This window comes from Stegodyphus dumicola, chromosome 6 (assembly GCF_044657685.1).
Source record: "Stegodyphus dumicola isolate Sdum_Otavi_A_Nest chromosome 6, ASM4465768v1".
In the NCBI taxonomy this organism is placed as follows: Eukaryota; Metazoa; Arthropoda; class Arachnida; order Araneae; family Eresidae; genus Stegodyphus; species Stegodyphus dumicola.
The window spans coordinates 24,480,021-24,492,653 of NC_140773.1; the positions used below are offsets into that span (position 1 = coordinate 24,480,021).

Consider the following 12,633-nt stretch of genomic DNA (forward strand, 5'->3'; position numbering starts at 1 on the left):
GGTACGATTCATCATTATTGCAAGTTGCACTCACTTGTTCAAAAAGGAAGAGAGATGCAAGAAAATCTATATTCACTTGTTCGATTTATGCTCTAGTTATTTTTTTGGCATAATTTGCAACTATCTAACCGTTCTACAAGAGGTATGGTTCTGGTAACTCAGGCACCCTGGTGTTTATTCTCCGCATTTCTACGCCATCAAACTTTCTGCTAGTCATTACTTCTAAGTTTGTTTTTATCACATATATAATAGTTTGATATATGACGCTGGCGAGTATTCTGTCTACTAGTGTTATACAGACGGCATAGTTATTTTATATGAGTGTGAACATTCCATGATGTGACTCAACATTCCTGAGGAATAATATCGAAATACAACCATACTGGCGCTGTTCTGTAGGGACCAAACTGTATTCTTCACCTGTCTTTCCTACACTTCTGCCAGTCTTCTCTGCTTCGTCACAATACTGATTAAGTGTTTGTGACAGAACAATAAATATATAAACGTTGTCACAGCTGGGAGCATCGGCCAGTGATCTTTTGTAAGATTGTCGGATTTCTAGTTCGCCACAGATGTTCGTATGTCCACATGCACACATACACTTTGCCAGGGTTTCCAACTTAAATTAGTACATAGAATATGCATCACCCTATGCTCATATAAAGCGAGAGCATTTCTCTAATTTTTATGGCAGAAAAAAATTCTGAACATTTTTCCAATTTTCCGATACTAATGCCCTTAAAACATATCAAAAATCAATAATAAGTAAAATAACATGATAAATATGGCCTTTACAATATGAAAAAAGTGCGGGTGCAGTGTCATTTCATCTTCTAAAATTCGCAAATTCGAGCCATGCTGGATGGCATAGAAAAGCTGTTAGTGGGGGACAATACTTTAATCAGAGATTGTGTAGTGTAAGATATATGAAACTAGGATGTAGAACTAAGATGACAAAGATTATGGATTAATATTCCATTGACGTTTCTCTTTGTCAGATCACTGCATCTACAATTTTTTTCCTGCCTCCTTAGAGACATACATCTGAAGTCTTACTCTGGCTGAGACGTAGGATAGTATGTTGGCTCAAGTAGCAAACTCTGGCTCTGCAGACCGTCCAAAACGCATGACGTCATTTAATGATACATTTTCGTTTCCTATAGTGCAATAGAAAAGTAAACATCCTGAAAACCCATCCTAAACTTGCATGATTCTTCCCAATTGTATAATGTAGTCATACTTTTCCGAAATCTTTGCATAAAGAGAACCCTCTGTGATACTTCTTTGGCGAAATGAAGCAACTCCAATGATGGAACACAGCAATAACTTTTATTTAACACTCAAAAAAATGACGACATACAAACAAGAAGAGAAAACATATTCTATCATTTTAAAAATAAATTACATTCTTCGTGCGAGAGTCGCACGAGGCACTCGAGTCTGGTTTCAAATATTGCCATTCACAAATACCTTAATGTTCATCTATTTAAATTATTTAATCTACAAGATTTTAATATTATTTAAAGCTGTTACACCTCAGATATTTTTCTTTTTAGCCTTTTTTACGTAAAAGTGAAAACTGTTTCAGTTGCCTTCAGCTTCCAATTTTACTAGAAGGAAAATTACATGAAGCTAACTTTCGTTAATAAAAGAACTGCTGTTCATACAGGCAAAAATAATTTTGAATTAATTTTCAAAAATCAATGACAAAATATTATTTTTAGCCTCTATATCAGAATTGAGCAATAAAGTTCTACTAGTTCTTTTGATGCTACAAATTTCGTAAAAAATAATATTTAAATAGCTTCTCAAACATCAAATGGATATATGCTTTTAGAAAACATGAAGTTGAATGTATACCAAGTTTTACCATTTATTCGACTCCTGTTTCATCTTTTATTCAACAGATTTCAAAACATTTGTTGTCATTAATGCAATTACAACTGTTAACTTTCTTTTCACAGTTAGAAGATTTCCGAACGTGTGGAAATGGCGTGATAGAAGATGGCGAGCAGTGCGACTGTGGAAGCATTGAAGTAAGTACACTCAATCTCGCTTAACTTATCATAATACGTTTAGGTACTATTATTGTATTTTTTATCTTTTTTTAACATAAAAATTTTGATCAGACAGTAGAATTTCTCTGCTATAGCATAATCTTGAGTAACCCATGTTAAACTATCTAAAGGTAAATGCTTTAGGATCGTAATTTGCGAACAGCTGCTTCAATCAAATTATGCAAAATGATAAGTTTTCTTATCATTTTGCATAATTTGATTGAAGCTGCTTAGTTTAGCTGCGATTCTGTATGATATGCTAACTTGTTATAATAGATGAAAACAATGTGTAAGATACGAATACTCATATTTACCTCAATGAAAATACAGTCTTCAATTTTAAGTTTTTTTTTAAGTAGAGTAAATAGGAATCGCTGATATTTTATTACCTAATATTTCAGCTCTCTCTTATTATCTGCAGTAATTTTCCTTACTGTTATTATATTTTTCCACGCCTCAATTCAGTTTGTTAAACCTTCTAGCGTTATTACACTAAGCTTCATTTAACAGAGAGTGCATTTAATGGTTCACAGTAATGTGATGATAAAAAGTGGCAATGCTAATAGAAATGGCAATGATTTCCTGTTCTTCTTTCTTGTTTTACAGGTTGATTTAATTGTAGGTTGTGCATAACTTTTGCATTTTTAGTTTACATAATTTTATTAAATTACTACTTACATTATATGTAATATTATTTACTGGCACCTGTCATTAAAATTACGAAATAATTAATCATTTATCATTGAGTGATTTTTGAGACTACAGTATCTTCAGTTAAGATATACAAATGTAATAATAAATCAGAATAGTAATAATAAATCAGATAAGATATAAAAATGTAAATTGATTAGAAACAAATATATGCTGAGAGATAGATTAATTTTGAGTAAAATGTGCATTATGAAAAACAAAGGTCAAATTATAGAAACAATGAAATGGTAAAATGCATAACTATATTAAAATCATTTAAATATGAAAAAATTTCAAATTATTAATTAATTATACACGATTGAAAACAAAATGCGACATGTAAAAATCTTCCATTTATTAATTTTAGATCCTGATAATTGATATCTAATTAATAATTTAGAAGTTGAACAACAAAATTCCGAGTTATATTTGCAAATTTGACAGGACCAGTTTCGAATGTTTTACCGAACCATCAGCCTCAGCTGCCAAACTGCAAATGAACGAGATAAGATATGGGGATAAGATAAGAACGGCTGGACAGGAGTTAAGCTACTGGAGCCATCTATTGATAAAACAAGAAAAATTAATCTATTTTCGGCTTTTCATTTTAACCTAAATCTAATTAATAATTAATTAACTAAAGTTTTAAGCATCACTTTTCCCTAAAGACTAACATTTTTATTACGAATCAGCTTTCAAGTGCATATTAAATAAAAAAAATGGCTTTTTACAGGAATGCCTTCAAAGTGACCCTTGCTGTGATCCAATCACGTGCAAACTTCGTGTAGAAGCAGAATGCTCTGCCGGACCTTGCTGTGAGAACTGCAAGGTGAGTCGCTTTCTTATATTTTCCAAGGGCAGATTACGTAAATATGAAATCAAACAAAAATTTCATAATAGCATTATTGCCCAAGATCCCCAAACGACTTTGTCTTCTTCAGCAGCGGCCATCGCATTAAAGAATACGATGTACGGTAGCATTTGTATGACTTTCATAAGGGGTTTACTTTAGATGTTTGTAGTTATGAGACACTGCACTTAATTCCTAACAAAAGTACATTTGAGCAAGTGGTTTATGGTGTCCGCCGATAACATCGCGGCAAAAACATCGTGGACGAAAACGTCGCGGAGAAAACAACGCAAGGCGAAAACGTCGTGCTGCAAAACATCGTGGGTGAAAACATCGCAAAGAGACAACATCGCGGTACAAAATATCGTCGTCAAAAATAAAGCGGTTCAAAACTTCGCAGTTTAAAAACATCGTCGTCGAAAATATCGTGGTAAAAAATAAAGTATCTACAAATCATCGCATGACGATAACATCGCAGACATACTTTTTTCAGGTTTTAATAATTGTAATTGGATATTCCCATAATGATTTGTGAGCGCAAGATGTAAAGAAGGATTATTTTTACTTTCACACTTTTTTTATTAACTAATAAATTTTTGCTGAAAAAGTAAGAAGGAAACTTAAGCATAGAAAATTAAATGCAACTTATAGATTATACTTTTCATGAAAAATTACCAGTAAAAACTTTATAAAAAATGATTTATTAATGGCCTTTGTTAGTTAACTATGTCGGTTTAAAATTCTATTAAGTGCTATAAGTTGCATTAATTTTCTATGCTTAAGTTTCCTTTTTATTTTCTCAGCAAAAATTTATTAATTAATAAAAAATATGAAAGTAAAAATTATCCTTCTTTCCATCTTGCGCTCACAAATCATTATGGGAACATCCATTTACACTTATTAAAGCATGCCTGAAAAAAGCATGTCTGCGATGATTTGTAGATACTTTATTTTTTACCACGGTATTTTTACGACGATGTTTTTAAACTGCGATGTTTTTGAACCGCTTTATTTTCGACGACGATGTTTTTACCACGATGTTTTAGAACTGCGATGTTTTCTCTTTGCGATGTTTTCTCCCACGATGTTTTGTAGCACGACGTTTTCGCCTTGCGTTGTTTTCTCCGCGACGTTTTCGTCCGCGATGTTTTCGGCTGTAACCGTGGTTTATACGTTAATTTACAACTTACAGTTCAAGTATATTAATAAAGAATTAGTACACTTAAACTATAAGCTGTAAATTAGTTGTGGTTTCGAGAAAGCATATTTAAATTGTTCCTAATTTTTATAATTCCTTTTGCCATTAATTTGCATAAGATTTATTGGTTGACAAGTTAAGGTGTGCTTGTATGTGTGACACATGGGCTTTCGTTGTTTTATGTTGTTACTACAAAAGTATTTTCTGAAGTCTGGTGTAGTTATTGAAGATGTTAAGGGCGGGCATGTGTGCATTTTGCATTTTATTTACCAGCATATATATTAAATGAACGTGTGAATGTCCATTTTATACTTCGAGAAAAATGAAGGCCTATTAACTTGTTCTGGGTGAATATGTTCGTATAAATGCTGAATGAATGAGATACATCTTTCAAAATCTGTAAAAATGTTTGCATATCTTTCATCACATGCATAATAAATTTCTCGATAAAATATCGACTTACCTGCACAGAAGTTCAGTATGATCCGATATAGATTCCTGATTCCATTCGTAAAATACTAAGCGAAAGAAAACGAAAACGTTATTGCATGTGCTGTTGAAATTAAGCGTACATATACTTGTATGCTGTTATTCTCTTGAAATTAAGCGTACATATACTGGTATGCGGTTACTAAGTCCAACTGCCTGAGGAGCTGGACTCAGTTCTCCGCAAGGACACAGTAAATAAAATAAATAAATGGCATTTCAAAATTTATAATTAGCCTACAGAAGAATCAATCCAAAGTTATTGATGGAATGTTATTATCAACGTTCTTTCTATGTACTTTTGTATAATACAATTCAGAATTTTAAGTCCCTTGTTCAACTTGTCGTGTATCCTTTAAGGGTATCAGAAACCCCTATACCGACAATGTTAACCTGGCCATTTTCGATGTACCTTTTCTCAAAATCTGCTGTAGATACAAGCTTGAAATTTTTTCTGTAATTAAAGTATACCTATCTGATTATATTGAAATGAGCTTTTGAAGCATTTTGAATTTCAGAGTAAATTACAAAATATTTTGTTAGGCATAGTAAAATTTAGCACTTTTCTCACACAAAAAAATTTTAAAAAAGTTTTTTTTTTCTAAGTTTATTACAAAAGGCTCATTTCAATAAATATTAGGGAAACTAATAAATAAGCCATAAAAGGTTTAGATACCTGTAAGCAGTAGTTCCTGAGAAAAGGTACATCGAGTATAAAAAAAATCACGTTTGGAGAAAAACGCATTTTTATGTAATTGATTGATCAAAGCATTGATCAAAGCAGTAAATGACAAATTAAAAATAGATTTTTTTTTACAGTTCTAATTTTCATAGAGATTAAAGAATGGTATTTTTAGAAAGCTAAAAGTGTAGAGAATTTGAAAATGCAAAAATCCGAAACCACAATTTTTTGAAGATTTTGGTATTCCAACACTCCTTTAGTGGGTAATTATTTCACAACATACATTCTTTTAAACTACATGTTCCAGCAGCGATACGTTTATTATATATGTATACAATTCGCATACACACTTATGTATCTACAGCTACTCGCATTCCAGTCCTTTTCTTATTGCCCGCCAGCGGCCGAGCGGTAAAGTCGCTGAACACTGGTAGTTCGGTCCGAGGTTCGAATCCCGCGAACGGGCTGGCTGCATGGGCGTTTTCGTGGTTTTCCCCATCTGTAACGTGTATACGAGCCAGTTTCCCTTAGAAAGTCCTCCACGAAGGCATCCCTCCCCTTAGGCAGATAGCCCTCGTGTGCTTTGCCATAATTAAATACACCACACCACATCACACCTTTTCTTATTACCGCGCGCGTTTCGATGCTTGGCGCGGTGCCAGCTTAAAGTCCGATTATGATATACCACATCGATAGTTCTCGATATACCACACAACTCATAATTTTAGTTAAATATTCAGCTCAAGATCTAATGGTTCTACACTGTTGTTGTATGCCATCCACTTTTACTTCTGGTATCAAGAATCTAATATTATTCTGCGTTTTACTTATGAATGCCTTGTACTTGTTACTTCCTTGTACGAAGTAAAAAGGAAGTATTGTAATCGCGAAAAGTTTCAGGCAGCATATTTCAACGAAAATATCCATTTTGACAGCTATCGAATGCAATTTAACGATGTTTTTGCGTCATATCTGTACGTAAGGACAGAATAAAATACTCTTTTCCTTCAAAAAAATTATAAAACTGCTTTAAAATTAATTCTGAAGAGAATTTTTCGTGGCGTCTGTACGAACGTACGTATGTATCTCGCATAACTCAAAAACGAGTAGCCTCAAGAACGTTGAAATTTTGTATATAGGCCTGCTATAACATGTAGATGTGCACCTCGTATTTTGGTTGCAATCGGCCGCACCAAACGTATATAAATATATTTATATATATATCCACTCTATTACCCGGCTCAGTGATCTCAGTTTCTTTACTCTTATATGTTTGTAAATTGTACATTTTTTGCTTTAAAAATGATTGAATTATGTTGTTTTTATCTTTCGGTAAAGGATTTTATGCCTTTAGTAAATCTGTGTGCAATATTTTTAGAATTATCAGCAATTTTAAAGTTGTTTAATTGTCGCTAAGCCTGTTTTTAATGGCGGCCATTGATGTTTACATTTGAAACAGGAGACTAGTGGATGTGTTGCCAATCTAGGTAAATTTAGCTTCGCAACAACAAAGATAACGCATTCATTTATTATTGCCAATTAAATCATGCTTAATTCTTTCTGGAATTTTTTCGAGGAAATAGCGTTTGAAACTTACTTCGTAATTTTTAATGTAGATATTTTGAGTTTTTATGTATTTTTGCCTTCTAGCGAAGTGAGAACTGAATTAATTAAATGAGAAATACTCAATCGTCTGTGAAAAACTGTTTCTGTTTTGTTTTGTTTGCTTAATTTCTTTTATACATAGTTCTAGCTTTATTATAGTATTTGAATAGAACATGTGGCAACGATTAGATAATTCTTTAAATGATATACATTTTGTGCGTTCTGAGTTATAATATGAATGAAATATAATACTGTTAAGTAAACCTAGCGCCAGAGTGTCACTATGGTAAACAAAGTGAATTTTAAAGAATGCATTTATCCTATTGTGGTTTATGCGCTGTCGGCGAAGTAGGTTTAATTCAATCTAATAAGTTTAAATAAAATGCAAGAAAAAATCCGTATAATTTAATATTCCGTACAAAGAAGTCATGTGGTGTACACATCAGATTTTTTTTTTAATTACAGTTGCGGCCATCTGGCCATTTGTGCCGTCCTGCTTTGACAGAATGTGATATACCTGAGTTTTGCGACGGAAGATCTGGACAGGTGAGTTAGTATTAGTTATGCTTTGAGAATGTAATTGAAAAGAAGCATACTCAAACTAAACAAAATTTATGCGCTACACATATGCTTCAGTATTTTATTTTAAATCTTAATGCAGACTTTGATATGTTTTTGATAAATAAATCTACTTTCTTTTATAAGCATAGTAAGCAAACTATTTTATCTTATCTTTAGAATTTTGCTCCATTTTTTTTATTAGATTACTTCATAAAAGAAGAAACGAATGTTTATAATGTGCAAATTTTTATCATTTAAATGCCCATGAAAGTTCATACATTTCGTTTACATCTTAAATACAATTCTTGTTTATCATCTGAAATTTCAAACTGCAGTCTGTTTACTACACCGAGTTGTATAAATTTACATGGTATTTACTTCAAAATATAGCTTCTGAATCTGTTTTCTCTTATAAAGTTTTACATTTACTGTATATTAATATTGAAAGTTATAAGAAATTATACCTAACATTTATGGTGAAGAATGAACATGTTCTAAAAAGACATATTTCAATTCTTTTAACTTTATTCCTTATTCTAAATTTATTTATTTATTTATTCCTTATTCTAAAACGACACTATTTTGCTGTTTTGCAAGTCTTTTTTAACTCTTTGAAGACCACAACGCCCCAGACGGCCTTTCATTCAAATGATCACAAACGCCCGAAACGGCCGAAATTCCGATATTGTTTTCTTCCCTCCCCTAAGGTATACAACAGCAGGTGCAGTTTCCTCGAATGCATTGTATCAGTTTTTGCAGAGAGCTTGTCCTAAAAGGATTTATTTATAATTCCTTGTCTTTATTTTTTAGAAATAGGAAGGATGTCATTTGAAATCATCACTCTTATTAGTGCGCTAATGGATGAGGAGGGGATGAATTTGCTGTGACTCTGGAAGACTATTTTGGGCGTTTCGGTATTTTAATATGTACGTTGGGGAAAGCTTCGGTTTTGAAAGAGTTAAAGTCTTTTTTTTTTTTTTTTTTTTTTTTTTTTTTTTTTGCGTTCCCATATTAACCCCCCCCCCATATATATATGAAAATATCTTCTGCATCGGGAAAATAAAATCATTTGGCCAGTAAGGCCGTATATGTGCAGCCTGTAATACTTTTGTGACGATTTTAAGAAAGCAATGTACGTGCATTTTTGAATATGTTCAATATGAAAGCAATATGTCCAGGTATAAACATAAATCCAGGTATAAACAGCAGCAGAATTTTTGCATTAAAATAAAAAAATACCATTTTCTCATGGAAGTTTTGGGAAATTTGAGGATTCTTAGCGAAGCATTCTGCCGGCTGGAGGATTAATATAAAAAAGAATACCATTAATTTATTAAAATAATCTCTTTAAGTTGAATGAAAATGTTTTGAAACTAGGTGACGGAAAATGCAAGGAATTCCTTTAAATTAAGATGTTTTCTGTTGTTCATTTTATTAACATCCTAAATGAGTTGATTTTCGTACAAATAAATTATATTAACTTTTGGTTTAAATAATCAAATCGCCCTTTGGTATAAATAATTTATAAAATTCGGTAATTTACTTTCCGGTATTGCAACGGAATGTCATCCGTGACATAATTTAAATGAAATCACATGAGTGTTCGTGTTGGAAACTTTACACGAACACTCATGTGATTTTACAGTGAAGTGAATTTTGCAGTGAATTTTTCATGTGATTTCGATTTTATATCTGTTGGAAGTGGGGTATGATGAAAATACCATAAGACCTTGAAATTTATTTGAGTAACAGAAGAAATTGAAATAAAGGCCAGTCGTGTGGATATTCTGGCTCTTTAAATCTTCATACTAGAAATGGGCAACTATAAATAGCAATGACGCATGTTAATGTTGACAGAGCGAGAGATTTGATTCGGTCCAATAAAAAGCGACTTACAGCTTAGTCGAGAAATTGATTAATTTTAACTGAAAATTGGACATGAAAATATTTCCGCAAAGTGTATGCTTCTTAAATCTCAGTGAGCATCTTGAGAGAGAAGTTCTGGCTGAAAACCCAATTACACAGTTTGGCCATCCTACTTAAATCTCTGAGCCTTTTATCATTTTTTGAATTAAAAATAGCGCACCAGTGATTTTTCCAATATATTGATATTTATAAGTACACGAGATGAACACAAGATAGGTTTATAAATAATTCCGGAAAATGAGCTCCAGACTTGTTTCCGGAAATGGAATTGCCATCCGGGAACAGTGTACGGATGTTTAACAACCGCATGTTTTGAAGACTACGACATCCGCTGTGATACAGTTTCACATGTATGAAAGTTTAAAGGTGCTCTATAGAAATTAAATAGTCGTACATTTTAGCTTTAAAATATGTGATGATTCAAATATTTGGTTTTTAATAATTTTTAATAACCAGAAATAATATTTTTTTTCTAGTGCCCCACTGATTTATATAGGAAGAATGCCAGCCCTTGCAACAATGGAGAAGGTTTCTGTTACCATGGTGACTGCCCTACTCCAGATAGCCAATGCGAATACTTGTGGGGATACGGTAAGAAAGATACAGAATGCACTTTATATAACCGCTTAAGGCAATTGTAATGTTATTTTGATAATGCTTGCCAATAAATCAAAAGAAAAAAAATAAATCTAACATGCTTGTTTTGAATATCAAATTTAAAAACAAAGAAGGAGGCATGTATCTCTCTAAAAATATATATATAAAAATATTTTGAGATAATGCATAAGTTTTAAACATAATAAAATAGTTGCTTCACTTATATCCTAGCATATGGAATATAAATTTTAAAAAATATTTACTATCGTTTTTCAGAAAATATAAAGTAATTAGCAAGCAAATGAAGAAATTCAACACAGCACGAAACTTGAAACGTATCTCTGATTGCAGTCTTGGTGGAGCTCAATCCAATTTTATCAAAGAATTACTATTAGGGTGATGAACGCAGTAGAAGATAAGCGTCTTTTACTTGGAATATTTGATTAAAAAGGAGGAGAGATATGTGTTCGGAAGAGGGTCCCCTACCCCTCACAGACGTCTCCCACACGAAATCACCCTATATGCGGTCAGGTCGTAAATATAGAACCCCTTTTTTCACGGGGGGTGCTGAAAAGGAGGGAATAATCTTGCTCGTGGTCTTGAGAAAATGTGGAGGTCGTTTAAACATCTAACTTCTCTACATTCAGTTTTTATACAGAGGAAAATACAAATTGAATTCTTTGAATGAATGCAATTTTGTACAATGAAAATGTATTATTGAACTATAAACTGTAAGGCAAATAACATCTTTTTTTAAAGTAGGAGTAGAAAGACACATATTTGCTACATCAATGATTTTGTAGTAAATATTGAATTTTTCATTTCGAATGCTATGTTCCATATATGCGAAGTAGCTCAGTATCTGAGAAGATAAGTCTTAACCCAAATGGCCTTCAACCTTTTCACGTCTAAGGACTGTTTTTCAATTACATTGTGGTCGCTGCTTTTTGGTTAATTTTCTAAAATAACCATAATATAAACAATTTAATTAATAACAATTTAATATAAACATTAAATTGTTTTTAATTTGAGACTTATGAATAAAATAACGCAAACTAGACTGCAGAAAATTCTTCAGAATGAAGTTAATACTGAAAAATACATTTATCCTATTATCTAATTTTATCCTACAATAAATCTTTTTTTTTTAAAGACTTTTTAAGTGTGGAATTAGTAGTGCAATAGGTGGAAATAAGGATGACATTGTGTTTTAGGAAAGTGGCAAATCTAGTTACAGTGACAACCTAAGTGAAAATAACTATGATTTTAGCAACAGTAATGACGAATTTCTGGAATTCTAAGAAACGCTGATGTATTTGATTATTTTTTAATGCAACAGTTCCGTTTTCGTTGTATTATCATTAAAATAGGTACTTAATCCTTTTCTGTCTAAGAATTTTTCTCAAGTTTTTAACCTGATAAATCACTATTCGTCTTACAGGCCAGAAAACTGAGGTATAGTATAAATCGCCCTTCATTTCGTATCAGTGCCGACGATTTCGATGAAAAAAGGGTACCTTTTGAAAAACGAACTTCTTAGCGAAGAAAAGCCGTTTTATGTACAGCATACATAAAAGTACTGTCAAATTAAACAGTAATCTTGACACATATGCTTTTGTATGCATTTCTTGAATTGATTAATAAATGTAAATTTGTAATTTTAAAAAAATGTATAATATTTTATTTAGTTACATGCTAGTTAACTGTGTTATTGCTTCGTTTCTGGTATACACCCCCGTTCCCAGAAAAAAGCGTGTTGCTCCTCGATCGCAAAAATTTCTCGATTTTCCACTACTTAACCAGTAGAATTTCCTAGTCCCCCCCCCAATAAAATTACAGCTCTGCGACAGCAACTGAGTGAAATATTTGCAGCTATCTACACATAAATTGAATGTTTATTTAAAAATAAAATATTTCCTAATTTTTATATCCCTTTTCTAGTTTATATGAAATTTCAAAATTTAACGATATCAGTTAATGA

At 32.1% G+C, this 12,633-nt stretch overlaps 1 protein-coding gene across 6 annotated transcripts in view; it reads left to right on the forward strand.

The window, feature by feature from the left end:
- The window catches only part of LOC118188359 (disintegrin and metalloproteinase domain-containing protein 11-like), a 346,872-nt gene that overhangs the window by 272,258 nt on the left and 61,981 nt on the right, over positions 1-12,633 (forward strand). For all 6 annotated transcript variants that reach the window (XM_085818185.1, XM_085818187.1, XM_085818184.1 and 3 more), the window contains 4 exons: positions 1,965-2,036; positions 3,481-3,576; positions 8,034-8,114; positions 10,532-10,646. In XM_085818185.1, the coding sequence (XP_085674311.1) occupies positions 1,965-2,036; positions 3,481-3,576; positions 8,034-8,114; positions 10,532-10,646 (364 nt within the window). The remainder of the gene's footprint in view (positions 1-1,964; positions 2,037-3,480; positions 3,577-8,033; positions 8,115-10,531; positions 10,647-12,633) is intronic.